The sequence below is a fragment of the Astyanax mexicanus genome, chromosome 4 (genome assembly GCF_023375975.1).
Source record: "Astyanax mexicanus isolate ESR-SI-001 chromosome 4, AstMex3_surface, whole genome shotgun sequence".
Taxonomy (NCBI): domain Eukaryota; kingdom Metazoa; phylum Chordata; class Actinopteri; order Characiformes; family Acestrorhamphidae; genus Astyanax; species Astyanax mexicanus.
The window spans coordinates 27,070,434-27,091,103 of NC_064411.1; the positions used below are offsets into that span (position 1 = coordinate 27,070,434).

At 41.5% G+C, this 20,670-nt stretch overlaps 1 protein-coding gene across 2 annotated transcripts in view; it reads right to left on the reverse strand.

Annotated features, from left to right (window-relative positions):
• pard3ab (par-3 family cell polarity regulator alpha, b) overlaps positions 1 to 20,670 on the reverse strand; it is a 228,054-nt gene that overhangs the window by 130,985 nt on the left and 76,399 nt on the right. For both annotated transcript variants that reach the window (XM_049478959.1, XM_049478958.1), the window contains exons 5-6: positions 16,532 to 16,675; positions 214 to 305 (exon numbers count right to left, since the gene is read on the reverse strand). In XM_049478959.1, coding sequence (XP_049334916.1) covers positions 214 to 305; positions 16,532 to 16,675 — 236 coding nt within the window. The remainder of the gene's footprint in view (positions 1 to 213; positions 306 to 16,531; positions 16,676 to 20,670) is intronic.

Genomic DNA, 20,670 nt, shown 5'->3' on the forward strand with positions numbered 1-20,670 from the left:
CAAGATAGCAGCAGCAGCAGCAACAAAAGCAGCGGCGTGATTCATTACCTGCAGATCAAACTGAGGCCGGGGAGAGAGATTAAACACAAGCAGCACAGAGTGAGAACAACACTCACACACCAGCGCTTATTACAGGGGTGAACCACGGACCAGAGTTTAGGAGTGTACAAGTGTAGACGTGTGTGTGTGTGTGTTTAAAAGACTGAGACTTACTCGAGTGACCTCACTCCCACGTGCTCTAAACAGGTATCTGCTCGCCCCACTGGATCAATCCGTCCGTTGTCTTCCTCTTCTCGAGCTTCCTCCTGAAACCACAAGAACTACATTACCCACAATGCCTTCACCAGTTACAGGGCTCACAGCCCATGCAATGCAAAGTCCCATACTACACACATTAGCTTTATTATTGACATACTAAAAACTAATTTCTTTAGTTTAGCTTTCGGAAATAAATGTTTCTGCTTAGATTGGGCACAAAAGTGGGAGGGGCTCTTAAAGAAGCATCTGCATATGTGTACTCCTTATTTAAAGACAACAGGTTAGCTGCCCTGTGATTGGCTGTGCTGATAGAATCTGACAAAAAAAACGTAAGAATGATTAGTTTGAAGCATTTGGATCCATAAAGCACCAATAAAAAGACGATTTCTTGAGTTGTTATGGCTACTGCACTTGCGCAGATCTCCATGGCGAGGGGAGCTTCTTCCACGTCGTTCCCCCAGTTCACTCGCAGTTTAACCAGCAAGCAGATTGAACTTTTTGTTTTGTTGAACTTTATCCATAAATTTATGCTGTGGCCGAATATTATAAACTATAACTGCCAGTTATATTTTAGTTAGTTATATGTGAAAGCAGCTTAATGGCGTTTTCACACCAGCAATATTTTGTCCAGTTGAAACGAACTATAGTTAGTTGTACACTTTAGTGCGGATTGATTGAGCAGGTGTGAAAACAGTAATCACACTCACAGACTAAAACAGCCGAGAACAGCTATAGGAGGCTCCAAGTGAACTCTGGAGCAATTCGTTTGTGGGTAAGAATGTGATCCTTTCTTGATCCGACCCAGCTATCAAATATTCCCCTTTCATTTGAGCTAAACTGTTGATAAGGAGCAGTTTAACCTGATATACTAGCCAGAAAACACTTTTACAATTACCACAGCTATGAATAAAAAAACGCCGTCTCTGCTGCTCCATGCTGTTTACACACTAAGAGGGATGCATGTGCAGCGTTCACTGCTCGCAGCCACGTGACATGTTTACTATGTGTACATTTGTGCTGCACGTCCCATTGAAAACACTGTGTTTGAAAGCGATGTGGAGTTAAACGCTCGTCTCGCTCTGTTCTACCTGGAGAGAAATGAGAACAGCACTTTATCTGAGGAGCTCCTGCTGCTGTTTCTCACTATATGAGTGTTTTTATTTGAGTAAAATAGAAAAACTACAGAGAGGAATAGCACTGTGTGAGCCACAACTCAGAGAAAAGTTCCTCTCGTCCCCCAGATGAGTACAGAATTAGTCCCGGGTACAGAAACATTTATTCAGCACAGTGATAAAACTCCCTAAAAGTCTGGATACAAGGTGAAAATAAACTTTGAGAGCAGAAGCTATAGCCATGTTCAAATATACTGATACTGTAGCTTGAAGGATAATTTTAATGCACACTGAATTGAATGTATTTGTTAACTGGAGAAAGAAGGGAATTGTGGCTGACTTTAAAACTTTAATTCCTCTTAACAAATTCAATAATAACATACTGTAAATTGATATTTAAAGCCTTGGTGTTTTATACTATATATACATACTATAATACTACAATAAGTCACAAACCCATATTAAAGCCCAAAAATAATAATAAAATAATAAAAATAGTGTGAAACACATTTTTGGTCATGCCTCCCAGCACTAATTAGTATAAAAAATTAAATAGTCTGATTTAATAGTTAAATGATGGACAAACAATGATATCTGACCGAGATCTGAACTCACCACTGAAAAAACCTGCAGAAACACAATGTACACACTTTCTTAACTAACACACACACACACACACAGTTTACACACCTCTAGAGGCAACTGCAGTGTCCTTCTCTTTTTAAGAAGACTGAAGAGACTCATCATCAACCTCAACAAGCATCAGAGCTCCATAATACTTCACACGCCCCCTACACACATACACACTACACACATACACACTTCGATACACTGAGGTGCATTTCACCACACTCCTCAGGTAGCTGCAGGTTACACAGACGCGCATGCTCAACCCACAATCACATGGACTGAGGAGATATCTAAGGTCACCACACACACACACACACACACACACACACACACACACACACACACACACGCGTCATTAAAATTTTAAGGTTGTTACAGGAGAAGACTCTGTGCCCCAAATTACAATGTGCTGGATCCTGTCCACTCTCTGTTGCCATGGCACCTCACTTCACTGTTGCTATGTGTGAACGTGTGTGTGTGTGTGTGTACGTGTGTGTGTGTGTGTGTGTCTGAGCTACACAAACTGTATGAAAGTCAAAAACAAAAAAGATTAATAGAATAACCTTTTTTTTAACACCACTAACCAGATAACCCTCTCAAGAGTGCATTTTTCAGCCTGTTCAGTGAGTAGTAAGTGGTTGATTCCAAATGGATGGACCAAAAACTATCATCCAAACGCTACTATAGGTTTAACCAGCAGAAGAACTGCATTCCTTTCTTAGTTTCGAACCAGAAAAAAACAGCATGTGGTATTGACAATGATAGAATTTCAACAGTTGTTGTACCGACTAGCAGATTCTGTGTATTCTGACATCCCTATAACATAGTATGAATTCCAGATCTATTACTCACATACAGCATGTTCTTTATCAAATAATTCTCTACATTTTGTTATGTTTTCTGAAAGCTGAGGCTCTTAAGTTGTCCATGATTCACAACCATAGCAATAAAGTCCTTATCTAAAGTCTACCTCATGATTGATTCTCACGTCCTTCAGACCCTCTGCTCTGTACAACATTAACTACTCCTACCCCCTCGTCTATACATCTCCCATACATCTCCCAGCTCCTGAAGGACTTCATCATTAGCTGATGAGTTAGCGCAGATGCTCTGCTGCAGGAAACTGTTGACACTGTGCAGGACAGTGGATCCCTTGACAAAAGCTGAGAACTGATCTCCAACCAAAATATGCAACCGTGTGATATTTCTTAACATACAATTTCAGGGATCTTGCAATGAGATTGCATTGGGGAGTTAAGGATTACAGCACCTCTGCGTGAGGCTCATTGTAGAGTCTCCTTGGTTAAAGGAAGCTGCAGTTCATTGCAGTTAAGACTAAAACTAAATTAAATCACCTGTCAAAATGAACACTGCTGCTAAAAAAAATACCAGTCAGAAGCTCAGCAATGAGAGGCTGAAAACTGAAGCAGAAAGACGCGTGATTGGTCAACTAAATCTCTATTAAAACTCTTGAACAGCAGCTATTCAGTATAACAGTTTGCACTACACCAGTTGACCATGTTTAGACGGGTATCTCCACCATATTGATGCACTTTGTTGGTTTGCAATTGCTGACCGCAGTCCGTCTGCTACAGCACAGTTTATCAGTGTGTCCGTCAGTTGTAGGAGAGCAGGAAATGACCAGTGTTGAGCTGATATTATTTGGGGGATGGAGCGTTGTGGGTGTCTGACACGGCAGTGTGTGCAGCACTGATACGGGTGATACGGGAGATGTGTGTCAGTCATGTGTCAGTCATCCCCCAGCGTTTAATGAGAGGTCGGTGGCCAGGTCTACATATATTGGTGTGGTGAGAAAAGCTCACTATCCAAATAATACTTGGACACTGGTGCTCTGTTTTTCTATGCACTGCCGGATTGGATAGAGGAGGGATAATAGATAAAAGACACAGCTATAGATCTACAATGTGCCACTACCTAAATAGACCACAATCGGCTGCTAATTTATTTAGGGCACTATTGAGTACATCGGCCATTTTTTTCTGAGAGTTTCTTTTCTGAAATATGTTTTTGAGGGCACTATAAACTCCCATAATGCACCATAATTCATAGTAAACATCTCTGCATCCTACACAAGCTAAATGTGTCCCAAAAGGCATTGCAATCTTGCCATCATGATTGTCAGACTGTTACATTGATATTTACCGTATTTTTCAGACTATAAGGTGCACTATCAATGAACGTCTATTTTCTGGTCTATTTTCATAAATAAGGCGCACCGGATTATAAAGTGAGCAAGGATGTCACCATGTTTCCCTTCTAATGGGGAAGCTGGGAGAAGCGCAAAGTCAAATAAGTGCTGGATAAAAAACGTTTATTAGTAAAGTGCTGCCGTTTATTTACAGTAGGTTTTTGCTCTATCCAGACGCGATTAGTTTTTCAGGGGGACGTCTGTGAAAATGATTTTACACTTCTACTCAGTGATAAAACTCATGCATCCGGACTACAATAAAAAAAAAAAACGGAGAATCAGTGAGTTTTTAGGCTTTCTCTGTCACATGACATCACGTTCAGTAGCTCCTCCATTTCCACTCGCTGTTGTGTTTACACGTGGATCTCCATGGTGTAATTACAGTGCGCGGCAGTGGACAAACAGCTATATTAGTAAACATGAAGTGACGAAACTGAGGACCGGACTAAATTTACCAGAGGAACACGGTGTTCAGCGAAAATAAAATAATTCAGCCTGTTATTTTCTCAGAGGACGTCTGAGAAAAACACATACATGGTCGTTCTGGATGGGAATAAAGTCACAGAGGACCCCCAATAAAAGAGAAAATTACCCCAGGACGCCCTAAATAGACCCCCTTTAGATTTCCAATATTGTGTCTAAGAGTGAGTTTTCAGTAAAGTTTCTCTAGCACTAAGGCTGGGTGCAGCAGCATTAGCATTAGACGCTAACCACAGCATTAGCGGGACGTAAGCAACCCAATAGCCCAAGCCTGAGGAAAACCAGGGTGCTGTCAACGGTTCGTCCCATGTAGCTTGTTTTAACTCAGTAAACTCACAGGCTACAGTCCGATATACTTGTTTTTGAACAATAAAAAGAGTTAGCGCTATGCAGAGGCGGTGAACATAGTTTGCGCTAAAGAACAAACGAACATTTCTGGATCAGGAACTTACTTTAGTTGGTGGAAACGAGTCGAATGGTTCAAAATCAGGTTCGCGAACCAGGAGGGTGCTGGTGCCACTAAGATCGCCGTTTTTATAGGGCTCTCTTGTTTCCAGACCGAGTATCTAACCAGAACACATCTGGAATCACTATTGAAAATAGGAAAACAATGCCAGCGAAAAAAAAAAAGTAATTTAGAGGAACCAGAATTGCAGAAACTTTCGGATGGATTAGTTTTGCTGTCCACAGACTGTTTTGCAAACTATTTCTCAGACACATCGAAGTGTACAGCATTAAGTGTTTCTAATAAATTGGCCTCTCAGTGCACGCCAATAGAACGGGGCGGTGACGGAAGTCGGGACCGAGCGTCTGAAAGCCTCCAGGCTGCAGTATTGATAAGGGTGGTTATGACACCATTAGGCTAATCGCTTTATGTGTTATGGAATTAAAATGGATCAGAAGAAAATTCCCGCAGATGCTTCAGGAAATCGTCGGAACTTAACGATTTTCCTGCGTGAAAATGCCTCCGGGACAATTACGAGGTTTTGTGAGAGGCAGGACCTAAAACTTCAGACAGACACACACACACACACACACATTCACAAACCTATACACTTTTCCCCCGTCACTGTACTGTGAAGGAGACCATTACATCAATTATTCAGCAGTCGAGCACGGTGAGCAGCTGCTGGGAAATACACAAAGTATGTGTGTGTGTGCAGGCACATACTGTACGAGTGTGTGTGTATGTGTGTTCATATGTGTGTGTGTGTGTGTGTGTGTAGGAGAGAAGGTATTCACTGAGTCACTGTATGCTGTATATGTGCTTGTGGCACCAGACTGACCACCCGGGACATGCAAGTTTAATGAGAGTCTGAGTGTGTGTCTGCAGCAGTGTGGTCTCGCTCTGTGTGTGTGTGTGTGTGTGCATATAAGTGTGTGTGTGTGTGTCTGTGTGCTGTGTGGCTATAAGGCCAAGAAAGTTACATAATCATGCCCTGAGCCAATTTGTCGAGTAGTTACTTTAAAAAGTGTTTACACACACAGTCTGCCAGCGAGTGTGCGGTACACACGCTAACTGGGTTACTGTGGTGGGAGCACACACACACACACACGGGTGGTAAGGTGCAGTCGGTCCACCGCTGTCTTCCTCTCGCCGCTGGATTATGAAATATGAAAAATGTGCTATGAAGCAAAACACACACACAATGAGTGGAAGAGAAGAAAGACTGCTGCCACACACACACACACACACACACACACACTCATACAATCACACACACACACACACACACACACACTCATACAATCACACACACACACACACACACACACACACACTCATACAATCACACACACACACACACACACACACACTCATACAATCACACACACACAAACACACACACACTCATACAATCACACACAACATCATTGGGGATTTTGAAGGAAGCAGTAACAATGAGCTTGGTTGGGTACTGTAATCAGAGAGAGAGAGAGAGAGAGAGAGAGAGAGAGAGAGAGAGCAAGATAGAGCCAAAAAAAAGAAAAAGACAGAAAGAGAAAGATATAGATAAAGAGAGTGCATGAGAGAGAAAGACAGACAAAGAGAGAGAGTGAAAAAGACAGATGAAGAAAGAGAAAGAGAGATAGAGATTGAGAGAGTGAAAGAGGGACAGAGAGCGAGAGATAGAGAAAAAGAAAGAGAAAGAGAGAGAGAGATAAAGTGAGATAAATAGAGAAAAAGAGATAAAGTGAGAGAGAGAGAAATGAGAAAAAGAAAGAGTGATAAAGCGAGAGAGAGAAAGAGAGAGAGAGAGCAAGAGATGGAGAGAGCAAAAAAAGAGAAAAAGACAGAAAGATAGAGATAAAGAGAGTGCGTGAGAAAGACAGACAAAGAGATAGAGAGGGAAAGAGAGGGAAAGAAAGAGAGAGAGAGAGATAGAGAGAGTGAAAGAAGGAAAGAAAGAGAGAGCGAGAGATAGAGAAAAAGAAAGAAAGAGAGATAGAAAGAGTGAGAGAGAGTTAGAGAGAAAGAAAGAGAGATAGAGAACAAGAAAGAGAGACAGAGTGAAAGAGAAAGAGAGAGATGAAGTGAGATAAAGAGAGAAAAAGAAAGAGAGCGATAAAGCGAGAGAGAAAGAGAGACAGATTTAAAGAGAGATATAGACAGAGATAGAGAGCGTAAAAGAGAAAGACAAGAGTGGAGAGTTAAAAGTAAGAAAAGAGTTGAAGAGAAGGGATTTTGAGGTAGGGAGAAGAGAGAGATGAAGAAAGTGAAAAAGATAAGAGAAAAAAAGAATAAAGGAGAGAGGGAGGAGAGGTGTGCAGGTTTTACATACACCTGAATAAAAAACAAACATGAGGCCAAACATGAAGAAAAAATCTAATATAGCAAAAACATTCAAAGTTATAATATGACTGCAGACACTTTTTTACAGAAATGTTGTATCAGTCATAAGCGTTTCCAGTATTTTCAGTCATTAAAAGTTACTTTTTATTAGTATCATTCTTATTACTTTATATAACGTATAATAGTAAGTATAATCCTTATATACACCCACTATACTACACTTTAATACCCATAGTACCTTATACTACCCTATACACTATACTCCCATAATAACCATACAGACCTGCCAACCTTTAAATAATTGTATAAGTACAAATCATCTCAGTTAGAAAGAGTGAGTGACTGTGTGTGAGAGAGAGACACAGAGAGAGAGAGAGCACCTGAGCCTGTTCAGCACAGTGATGTATGTTGACAGTTTGGAGGAAAATGAAGCGTGGAAGAAAGTAGTGGATGGCTTAATAGGTAGCTTTCCAGATCAGTGACACACAAGACAGTGTGAGCTTTCGTGAACACACTCACAACAAACTAATTTGGGACGACATGGTGAAATGCAAGATCAAACGATATGTGTCCCTTGCAGAATAGAAGATAATTTAGTTAAATCTCTCCATTCTGCTGGTTTTGAAGCTGCACTATAGTTTCTTCAGGCTTTATTCACTGCCAGAACATCTGAATGACAATCCTGCTATAGAGATAGAAAAACAAGTGAATAAGAGAGAGAAAAATAAAGAGAGAACATCAGAAGAACAGAAGAAACAGAAAAGGGGAAGAAAGAGTGTATTCCTGTCATGTCTTTCAGTCTGCCTGTTTCACAGACTCTGATAAAGACCCTGACTTGAGGGGTGTGTGTGTGTGTGTGTGTGTGTGTAATAGGAGAAAAGATAAAAAGAACACGTAAGAATAGGAAACACACACGCATGTATGCGCGCACACGCAAACACACACACACACACACACACCTCAATTACAGAGCCACAGTAACACCTACTGGACGGAGAGGGATATAGTCAGAGAGACTGACAGAGGAATAGAGTGAGAGAAAACGCAGACAGTGAGAGAGGGAGAGAGAAAACAGAGAAAAAAAGAGAGGGTGAGAAAACTGTGAAAGTGAGAGAAAAAACAGAGAGAGAGAGAGAGAGAGAGAGAGAGAGAAAACCGTGAGAGCGTGAGAGAAAAAACAGAGAGAAAACAGTAAAAGAGTGATAGAGGGAGAGAAAACAGAGGGAGAGAAAACAGTGAGAGAGTGATAGAGGGAGAGAAAACAGTGAGAGAAAAAAACAGAAATAGATGGTAAGAAAACAATGAATGAGTGAGAGAAAAAACAGAGAGCGAGGGTGAGAAAACAGTGAGAGAGTGATAGAGGGAGAGAAAACAGACAGTGAGAAAGTGAGAGAAATAAAACACAGAGTGAGAAAACAGAGGAGAAAGGAAGAGAAACTAGTGAGAGGAGAGAGAAAAAAGTGAGAGAGGGAGAACACAGTGAGAGTGAGAAAGAAATGAGAGAAAATAATGAAAGAGGGAAAGAAAATAGTGTGGGAATAAGATAAAATAAGAGGGAAAGAGAGAACGAGAGACAGAGGGGAGAAAATGGTAAGAGTGATTGAAAACTGAAAGTGAAAGAGGCAGAAAGAGAGAGAAGGAGAGAAGAGAGAGAGAGAAGAGAGAGGAAAAGAGAGAATGAAACAGAGTGAAAGAAAATAGTGAGAAAGGGAGAGAAGAGAGAGAGAGAGAAAGAGGGAGGGAGAAAAGAAAGAGAAAGAATGATAAAGAAATACATAGAGCCAATCAATGACTGTAAAATATAAAAAACTCTAGTTCCATCTCCTGGAGAAACTGCAGATGAAAAGAGAGAAAGATGAAAATGGGTGTGTGTAGGTGGCGCTAGACCTGTAGTACAGTCATTAAAACAAACAGAGAGAGAGAGAGAGAGAGAGAGAGAGAGAGCGAATGAGTGAGAGAACTGAAAGGTTTGAGGGGAGAGATAGAGAGGAGGAAAGAAAGAGAGAGGGGGGGAGTGTTGTTGCAGGGATAGTCTAAAGGAGAGTGATTTACGACTGCTCTATTTTACTCTACATGATTTATTACACGCGTCTCACACTCACACACTTACCCACGCACATTTAGACACACTTGAGATGTAAGAACACACCTGATAGGACACGGACACACGTGCTGGTGTTTTGGTGAGCGTGATGGTGAAGTGTGGACGATACTCTCCTGTGGATTTGTCAGAATGGATAAAAATTCTACCAACAAACCTGGTCATTTTAATAAGCAGCATTAGGTGAGAATTAGGGTGTACTCACACTAGACAATCAGTGCTGTGCCTGAGCACGGTTACCTCCCAAAACACGGCTCGATTGTCTAGTGTGATCACTCTGAACGGTGTCTGGGCACAGTACACACAGTGCACCGTTCTCTTGGACGTTAAAGTGGATTATCTCTGCTTTTATTAAGATGCGCTCCCAAGAGAGAGGGTGCTTTGTATGGCGGGGGTGTTGAATTCAGCACAACACTTGCAAGCCCACTAGCAGTGAGAAATGGCCAAAGAGTGCTTGGGCACGGATTGTTTAAACGCAGTGTGACTGCAGGCCCACAAGGAGTATTCAACCGAACTGTGCCTAGCGTGAGTTCACCCTTAGTGTTTGTGTACAGGAGTAATTTACTTTTACACCACTATCATAAATTCACATCATGCTGTGATATAAGGAAGAGAACGGGATCTGGAGTGGAAGAAGCTTGTGCTCAGTTCTGGTATGAGGCCTATCGCTCTATAGTACCGTATTTTTTTGCACTATAAGGTGCACCGTATTATAAGGCACACTAGCAATGAACGTCTTTTTTCTGGTCTATTTTCATACATCAGGGGCACCGGATTATAAGGCTAGTGTTTAGTGCGGTTAGCAGCTAATGCTAATGCTGCTCCAGTCTCTGTGTAGGAGAAACTTCACTGAACACTCACCCTTATAACTCACTAATTAGCATGATTCAAATTACGTTCACAAATTAACAGCAAAAGATGTTCCAAAGTAACTTTAAACAGACATGCTTATAAAGTGTCTAGTTAAAACCTAAAAAGTAGGGATGCAACGATTCATCGATATAATCGAAAATGTCAGTTATAAAAATGTGTTGACTCCAAATATTCATTGGCGTCTAAAATTGTTAGTTTGCAGTACTACAGAAAATACAAGGGACAATATATAAGTGTAATATTTTGGACATGTGCAGGCTATTTAAATTCCATATAGCACCTAGCAGCTGCTATCTTTTTGAAGCGATATTGAAAGCTAGAAACAGGAGCCATAATCATAGCATGCAGAGTCTGAGGGCATGGCAAAATACTCACTGACTAATTGGCTTGTCATGAAAAATAATCGCCAGATTAGTCGGTTACCAAAATAATCATTAGTTGCAGCCCTAATGAAAACTAGTAAAAACTGCACACAACAGAGAGAGAGTTTTAGATACATGTTTGTATTCAAAAGACAAAGCATTTGTGAAAATACATGCAGAAAAGTGATAAATGTGATTACGCAATTGTGCAACCAATCCATGTTTCTTGTGTGTGAAAACAAACCAGCAATAGTGAGTACCGCCTCTAAACAAGCCTATAGTTGTACGGTATGTGGAATTTATTTCTATTGGAAATAACTGTGAAAATGGCCTTAAAATCAGCATTATATTCTACTTTTTACATGGCCATTTAATTCTCTCTCTCTCTTTCTCTCTCTTTCTCTCTCTCTCTCTCTCTCTCTCTCTCTCTTTCTCTCTCTCTCTCTTTCTCTCTCTTTCTCTCTCTCTCTTTCTCTCTCTTTCTCTCTCTCTTTCTCTCTCTCTTTCTCTCTCTCTTTCTCTCTCTCTTTCTCTCTCTTTCTCTCTCTTTCTCTCTCTTTCTCTCTCTCTCTCTTTCTCTCTCTTTCTCTCTCTCTCTCTCTCTTTCTCTCTCTTTCTCTCTCTTTCTCTCTCTTTCTCTCTCTCTCTCTTTCTCTCACACACACACACGGGTTGTTTTGTTTCTGGCTGAATGGATGTTACGCAACGCTACCAAACAACTGGACTCTCCAACCTCTGCTGAAATACATCAACACGTCCAAAACAGCCATTAACTCCAGCTCAAGTGAGTCAATTAAATCAACACAGATTGCTTAATCACTCTCTCTTCACACACACACACACACACACACACACACACACACACACCAATAAAAACACACACACACCAATAAAAACACACACACACACACACACACTCAGAGGCAGTTGAACTGTATCAGAGGTAAGTGGAGCTACATTACTCAATATATGGGATATTTACATTGAAAGTGAGGCCTCGAACCTGCAGTGATGAATGAGAATAGTAGTGTGTTTAAGTCTCATTTAGGAGGAATTTTAAAGCAAACACACACACACACACACTCTTAAACCCATTCTGTCACACAGAGCCCCGGTTCCCACAGTGAAGGCTGCTGGGTTTTAGAAGATGTGAATATAAAACAGTTGTCAGTTGTCTGAAACAGCTCAACTGTCCTGTGCTCTCCCAGAGCAAACACACACACACACACACACACACACAGGCCATTTATCCTATGCAGTCCCACACACTCAGCCACCCACACACAAACACATGCACTTTCCCACATGACTCTCGGTTCAAATGACAGGCCCTTAAAAAGCTCTATTTGAGCTGGGTTTGCTCTTCCTAAACAGATACTTAGCTCATCCTCAATAAAATAGTTTAAAATGGGAAGTGTGGGACTGAAATACTATTCAAAAAGAAGAGAAAAGATACCAGGAACAATAACATGATTAAACATTTACACTAATATATGGGCCGTATTTAACATATTTAAACCAGATGTGGTTGAGAGAATGGAGCTGTAGAGGTTCCTAATGGAGTCCTGCAAAAATCCATCCCATACAGCTTGAATATTCTCCTGAATCATGAATATTTCCTGCAGATTTAGTGGAAGGGGTGGTTGAGAGTGGTGATATCATGCCAAATAGCATCCCACACATTTTCAAATCAGGGAGAGGTCTGACGATATTATGGCCTTCATGGCATAGATTTCAGGACCTCATTAACATATTTTAAAGTGCATCAGATTATGGTTAAGGTTCACTATCAATAAACATCTATTTTCGGGTCTATTTTCATACTTAATACGCACTGGAATATAAGGCGCATTATGCGACACCAGTAAGGAACAGCGGTGTCACCATGTGTCCCTTCTAATTTAGCAGGTCTCACCAATTGTGGTGGGGGAGGGGATGGTGGGTAGTTAATTTAACCCTCCTGTTATGTTATGGGTCAAATTGACCTGTTTTAAAGATATAGAAGATCTTGAAGTTGTAGGAAAATTAGTTAATAGTATTTTTTTTACAGTATAAAATTTCTGTTTACTTAATTAGTGTATTCAACATATATAATATGAAAATGGTTCATCTCACATAATTAAAACCACAAAAACTAAATTGCAATGTTATGTTTCAATGTTATGTAAAACACAATGTTATGTGTTTTGAATGTTGCTCTTTTAAAAGTAATAAAGTAGTGAAACAATAATTGTATTTTTCTAATGGAAAACAAGTGAATAGAATAATTAGTAACTGAGTTAGTAAAGAAATATTCACACTGCTTGTTTTTTTTTTTTTTTGTTTGTTTCAGACTCTTTTGAATAACTGACCCAGAAACACCATTGCTGTTTCTGACAAATGAACATAACAGGAGGTTTAAGCAATGCTAAGCTAAGTAAACAAAACTGTAACTCTGGGGGAAAAAAATCTGGAATGCTGAATGTTAATCGACACACATTTCTCTTCTGAAAACTAAAAAAAAAAGTAAAGTGCTTCCGTTTATTTACAATAAGCTTAGAATTCCAGATTTCCACTAAGGCTAGGTGCAGCAGCTATAGCATTAGCGGCTAGCCACTAGCCGCAGTTAGCGTTAGTAAATGCCGCCCGACAGCACTGCATTGAGGAACCATGAGTTTTCGGTAAGCTAGGGTGATATTAGCTAGCGGTTCATCCCACATTGCTTGTTATACTCACCTCTAAACGGCACAAGAGCTAGCTCTGCGGTTAGCGGCTAATGCCAATGCAGTTCCAGCAGTGCTAGCCGGGGTTAGCAGCAGACTACAGTCCCAGGATTTTAAGTGAACCTTATAGTGTGAAAAATACGGTATTTAAACAGTCAAACAGTGCCTGTAATGAACACCTGTCGGAGAACTGTCCATCTTGGTGCGGACCACAGTGTCTTTATACACGGGTTCGTTGCTCATCTCTAACAAGATAAAATCAGGAGATAAAACTGGAGATGAGATGCAGCCATTCTAAGTTGTTTCATGACAGGTTAAGCTGTGTAGGAGTGGAAACTGGGTTCTCTTGAATCCAATACTTTTGGAGGGGATGAGTTGGGGAAGAGCTGAAGTAGAGATCATCCTACATCCTAACCTGCTGCTCTTTTTAATATCCATTATCTTTATTCGGGAAAACACAGTAAATTAAGAGATATCTCAATCCATTTATCTGTAGAGTAACAGAAGAATCCATTATAATTCTCCAGTCCAGAGTCCAGAGCTTTCAGCAAGTCTGACAGCAATTATTCAAAAAGTGAATGACCTTGAGAGTAAAAGCTGCCCCCTCAGTGCTGGACCCCCTTTCCGAACTGACCTCACGGCACAGGACATAAACCCTGCTAACAGATACTGTCCTGCAGGCCAGCCATGTGGTTACTGTTACTGAGGAGTGTTATCATCGTGGAAAGCTGGGGAGAACACAAATAAATGAACAAATTCAATCCCTTACAAAACAACAAGATTACACAACCCACCCTGATCACACTAATCCATTTCCAGTATGGAAAAAAAGTATAAAAAAAAAAAAAAAAATTGTACTCTGGGCTCAGAGTGATCCAGCGAGAAGTCTAAAGTACTGCCACTATGATCTGAAGATTGCATGGTTCAAATCCCAGTCATGCAGCTATGCAGCATCAGCTGCCGGAGTCCTGAGAAAGCACAATGGGCCTTGCTCTCTCTTTCTGGGTGGGTAGATGGCGCTCTTTCCCCTCATCATTCCAAAGGGTGATGTCGATCAGCACGAGGCATCTGTGAGCTGATGTATCAGAACCGAGTCGCTGCGCTTTCCCCCGAGGGCGCTGTGATGCTATGCAATGGTGCATCAGCAGCAGCTCGAAAAGAGGCGGAGTTTGACTTCACATATATGTATTAGAGGAGGCATGTGCTAGTCTGGACACCACTAGTGATGGGGGATAAACAGCTGAGTAGCAGCTGAATGGGTGGGACAAATGGCAAGATAAATCAATAAAAAAAAAGGGTTATCCTGATTTTTATACTAACTAACTGCATTACAGAGCCAGGATCACCAACTCTTAGGGGTGTAGCGGTACGTGTATTCTTTTTTCACGGTTTGGTTCGGGCAAACACACGCAGAATACACCATACACAGGTGGTCTAAAGGAGACTTGTGGAACCAATGAACATAACCCGGAAAGTGAAGCTGTAGCACTGTGGCTATTAGCAACTCATTACTGACCAGTGTGAACGCAGGGTTAGGCGCTCGTACTGTGTACCACTCTAGCTCTCTCTCTTTCGCTCGCGCCATCTGTGTTTCTCGCTCTCTCTATTGCTGTTTAATCAGTTAAAGTAATGCTGTTGTTTTTGTTTTTAATAAAGAGTCACAGTCAGACTCATTGTTTGTTTGTTCCAACAAGATCTAAAAGTTGAAGCCTACCATGATGACAGTAGGAGAGAATCCTGGTTTCAAGCATTTAATAAAAGAGCTCGAACACCGTTACAACATTCCATACCAAAAAACTTAACATGATTATATTGAATATTTATTGTTCTTATAAAGGTAATAAAGGTGAGACTATACAGAATGACCAGCCTCTTTATTTTGTTCCACCAACCGTACCAAAAACATACTGAAAACATAACGAACCGTGGGGTTTATACCCCTACCAACTCTGCACCATAGAAATGTACCAACATGATGTGGGGAAAAAAATGTATATGCTGTTTTTCATTGACTTTTAAAAAGGATGTTTTTTTCTTCTGCTGCAAAGAGGACATTCTGAAGATACACCACCGCTTAAAGGTTTTACAACATCACTAAACATCACAAAATAAACCATAAAGTTTATTTTGCTCATTTAGGCTCATTAAGGACCAGTGAATAAGCTGAAATAATACACAATTCAATTAACTTTAATGGCACAAAGATGATCAGTAAACTGCCAGGGCTTTTAAGGAAACTTAAAGGAAAATTGCAGAACTAAAAACTGAAAATGTATATTGTTAAATATATAATAATAATAATAATAATAATAATAATAATAATAATAATAATAATAATAATAATAATATAATATTGTAGAAAGAAGGGGGAGAGTGATTTGTCTTGGAAACTATTCATTGGTTAACAGCTTACAGTGGGTCTATAGCAATGGAAATAAAAAGAGCTTTGGAAATGGATTTTAAATAATGTCATTTAACAAATCCTTTATCTGTAGTAAAGCTGTAGTGCTGGAACAGACGGAGTTACTGCTGTTACTCTCTAGTGAAGCATTTACACACTTACACACAGCACATTCACACTTTCATCATAATAACTAGAAAGAGACACAGAAACACAGAGAACTCAGTAACTATTAAAAGAAAAGTATTTAAGTCTTTTCTTTAAAGTAATTACAGATAAAGCCAGAGAGTGATGAGTACTGTTTCCTACACCTTCAAAAAAAAAAAAGACCCTTGGAAACTGAAGAAAACTGCAACAGGAAGAGTCACGTCTGGCTGACCTACATGGAAACATCTTTAGCCTTTAGCTCAGATTAAAATGATGGGACTAAGTCTCAGTTTCAGCAATGAAGAGAAGAATTAGAGGTCTGACAGGTGAAGAACTGCAGTAATAAAGTTATTGATAAGATGAGGAACTTTTGGACAGTAGCACCGGTAACGGTAACTGCTTTAAATAAAGCACATTTTAGTGCATCATAACACTTCATAAACATGGTCTTTAGGTTGGTACCTGCTCCTGCCGCTCCAGCCAGCGGTCCACCATGGGGTGATTGGCGCTCAAAGAGGAGCGAGCCGTCTCTCGCTGGAAGTCTCTCTGATTGGTCCAGTGGCCTGCATCACGAGGAAGACTCCGGTACGTATCCAGACCTCGACCCTGAGAGACAGACAGAGAGAGAGAGAGAGAGAGAGAGAGAGAGAGATTAATTAAAAGAGAGAGAGATGGGATTTAAAGAGTGAATTCAGCTGTAACTGGAAATATCTGCACTGCAAAACTGTGCTGGACTGAGGTGCACAGCTTTCAACACGTATTCACGTTTACAAGCACGTGTCCAACCATGTGGATGTAGGCCATGTGGTTACCTCGTGTTTACTCCTGCCCCTCCCCCTCACGCTTCTCAGGCAGCAGCAGCCTGTCACTCACTCAGACACAGAGAGAGCGCTGTGTATCTACTTCTTGTGTCAAGAATCAAAACTTAACTGCAACATGACATGTTTGATTTAATTGCCTTAAGTGACATCACACGTCTTGCGCTGTGACTAGTGTGCATGCGCACATCACGATGACGATGCTCAAACTATATATCGCTAAGCCTTTACACAAACACACAATATATATAAAGCACACATACAACATACATAAACAATCTCCCTTCCCAAACATAATCACACTGACAGTAAATCAGCTAGAATGTAGGTGGTATCCTAAAAACCTAAGACATCTATTAAAAACATAGAAAAAAATGACTCCTTAAGTAATACTTAAGTTTTATTAAGAAAGAATGAATACAAAACGTTTTCTTTTTAAATTAAGTACTGTAGGAATGATGAGGGGAAGAGCGCCATCTACCCATCCAGAGAGAGCAAGACCAAGTGAGCTCTCTCAGATCTCCAGCAGCTGATGGCGCATAGCTGCATGACCAGCCCAATCACATTCACGCTGCAGATGGCCGCATTGAGAGACGCATAGTCACATTCCTAGGAAGTTGCATGTCAGGTTACGGTGTAGGTTTGATGCAGAAGTATAAATTGGCCTTAAGGTGATCCAAGGATTGTTGGTATGAATCCTGGATCACACTGTATGCCACCAGCAGCCAGAGTCTGAGAGAGACTCCTAGTGTGATGCTGGTCAGCACAACCATCTATTACCTAATGTATCAGAGCTGGGAATACAGCACTTTCCTCTAAGTGCTCCTGCTACCCAGTGATTCTGGGAAAGAGGCGGAGTCTAACTTCACAAGTAATGGAGGAGGCGTGTGCTAGTCTTCACTCTCCTAGTGATAGGGGACATTAGTAGTGATGGGGGGAGTCCTAATGATCGGTTGGGGAGAAAATGGACTAAAACCTGAAGGAAAGGTGACTGCTCTCCAAACTGCTGAAGCCAGAACTTTGGGAGAAGGAGAAATTCATGAGCAAAACAGTCTGCACATTCACACCTGCCCATGTTTACTGTAGACTACTCACTCTCTCTCTGCATAAACACACACACTGAGACACACACTGCTGATTATGCACTGTTCTCCTAGCCTGCTCTATACAAGCATCCTGAATCCTGCAAGCTTTCATTTTGTTCCTGTAGGTTTTTAGCCTGGCATTAGCAGAATGCTACATTACATACGATAGTGTGATAATAATTACACTTTTTTACACAAGTTATATATCTTCTAAACATTTACTTTGACTTTAATTTCATTGCAGACAGAAGAGGTCTGTGTGGGACGGCTTTTTTAAACCTGCTCCCGCCAAAAATCTCTTGTTTTAATCCCGTGTTTTTTGTTGCTTGCATTGGCTATTTTTTTCCCATTTTCTCCCCAATTTACAAGCCAATTACCCAACCCACTCATTAGGACTCCCCTAATCACTAGTAATTCCCCCAACAACCAATACATGTGAAGTCAGACCCTGCCTCTTTTTGAACTGCAGTTGCAGAGTATCATCACAGCCCACTCGGAGAAAAGCGCAGCGACTCGGTTCTGAAACATCAGCTCACAGATGGAGCCTTGTGCTGATCATCACCCCTCTTTGGACTGATAAGGGAAAAGAGTGCCATCTACTGTACCCATCCAGAGAGAGAGCAAGGCCAATTGTGCTCTCTCAGGGCTCCGGTAACTCAATAGCAAGCTGCATGAACGGGATTCGAACCAGTGATCTCCTGATCATAGTGGCAGTGCTTTAAACTGCAGGACCATTCAAAGCCACTTTGCATTGGCTTTTTAATTGAAACTGCCTGCAGCTTTTCTTTAACAAGGCATTTGCTCCCACAGAACTAAATCAGCTCACTGGATATTTGGTGTTCTGGTGTTCTGGCCTCCATTTTCAATCATTCCCTCAGCCAGAGCATTGTTCCCACCTGCTACAAGACCACAACCATCGTCCCCCTCCCCAAGAAGAGCCCCCCCACCTGCTTGAATGACTACAGGCCAGTAGCACTCACTCCGATCATTATGAAGTGCTTCGAGAGAGTGGTGCTGGCCCACATCCAGCACAGCATACCGGACACCCTGGACTCACTGCAGTATGCCTACCGTCATAACAGATCCACCTCAGACGCCATCTCTGCTGCCCTCCACTACTCCCTCTCACACCTGGAAAACAAAGACTCCTACATTAGGATGGTCTTTGTGGACTACAGCTCTGCCTTCAACACGGTCATCCCCCACAAACTCACCCACAAGCTGTCCACACTCAGCTTGCACCCCTCCCTCTGCGACTGGCTCCTGGATTTCCTGACTGGCAGGCCCCAGTCTGTAAGGATTGGCAACAGGACTTCAGCCAGCATCACCACCTACACCGGCACCCCACAGGGATGTGTCCTCAGCCCCATCCTTTACACACTGTTTACCCACGACTGTGTCGCCTCACACAAGGACAATATCATCCTGAAGTTCGCCGATGATACCGCGGTGATAGGACGCATCACTGGCGGAGATGAAGCGGCCTACAGGAGTGAGGTGACCAGGCTGGTGTTATGGTGCGAAGACAACAATCTCGCTCTCAACACGGTCAAGACAAAGGAGCTGATAGTGGACATGAGAAAGGGGAGGAGACCTCATCGGCCACTGTTCATCCGGGAACTTGAAGTGGAGGGAGTGAGCAGCTTCAAATACCTGGGCGTCCACATCAGTCAGGACCTCACATGGACAATAAACACAACGCAGCTGGTCAAAAAGGCTCAACAGCGGCTGTACTTTCTGAGGAGACTGAGGAAGTTTGGGATGTCTCCCAAGATCCTCAACAACTTCTACAGCTGTGTGATCGAGAGCCTCCTGACCAGCTGCATCACCGTGTGGTACGGCAGCACGACTGTGGCAGAGCGCAAACGTCTGCAGAGAGTGGTGAAGACTGCCGAGAAGATCATCAGGACTCCACTGCCCTCCCTGCAGAGCATCTACCACCACAGAGTCCACAGGAGAGCTGCATCCATCCTCAAAGACTCCACCCATCCCCAGCATGGACTGTTCACACTTCTGCCCTCAGGCCGGAGGTACAGAAGTGTAAAATGCAAGACCACCAGGTTAAAGAACAGTTTCTTCACCACGGCCATCAGACTCTTGAACACACCTAAGGAATAACCCTGCCTTCAGACTCTAAACACACCTCAGGTATAATCCTGCGATCAGACTCTTGAACACAACTCAGGAATAACCCTGCACTTTACTTCAACATGTTTACATTGCAGCCATCACTTTACTGTTAATCTTTTTTAAATATATATAGTTAATGTCCATAACTGCATTATTTCGCACTTGCACTTTTTTATACATTTCTTTGCTTAAGTAACTTTAATTTTTTTTATGTCTTTGACAATTAGTTTAATATTTATAACCTTATTGTATTTTTTTGCACTTTTTCTATCTTCTATTTGGCATTCTTGGCGAAGAGCAAAGAAAGAATTTCATTGTACACTGAAACCCATTTCTGTACTGTACATATGACAATAAACTCTTTGAATCTTGAATCTTGAATCTAAACTCTAGATATGGTTGTGTGTGAAAATCCCAGTAGATCAGCAGTTTCTGAAATACTCAGACGAGCCATTCAAATGTTCAAAATCACTTAAAATCACCTTTCTTCTCCATTCTGATGCGCTGATGGTTTGAACTGCACCAGATCGTCTTGGCCACGTCTACATGCCTAATTGCGTTGAGTTGC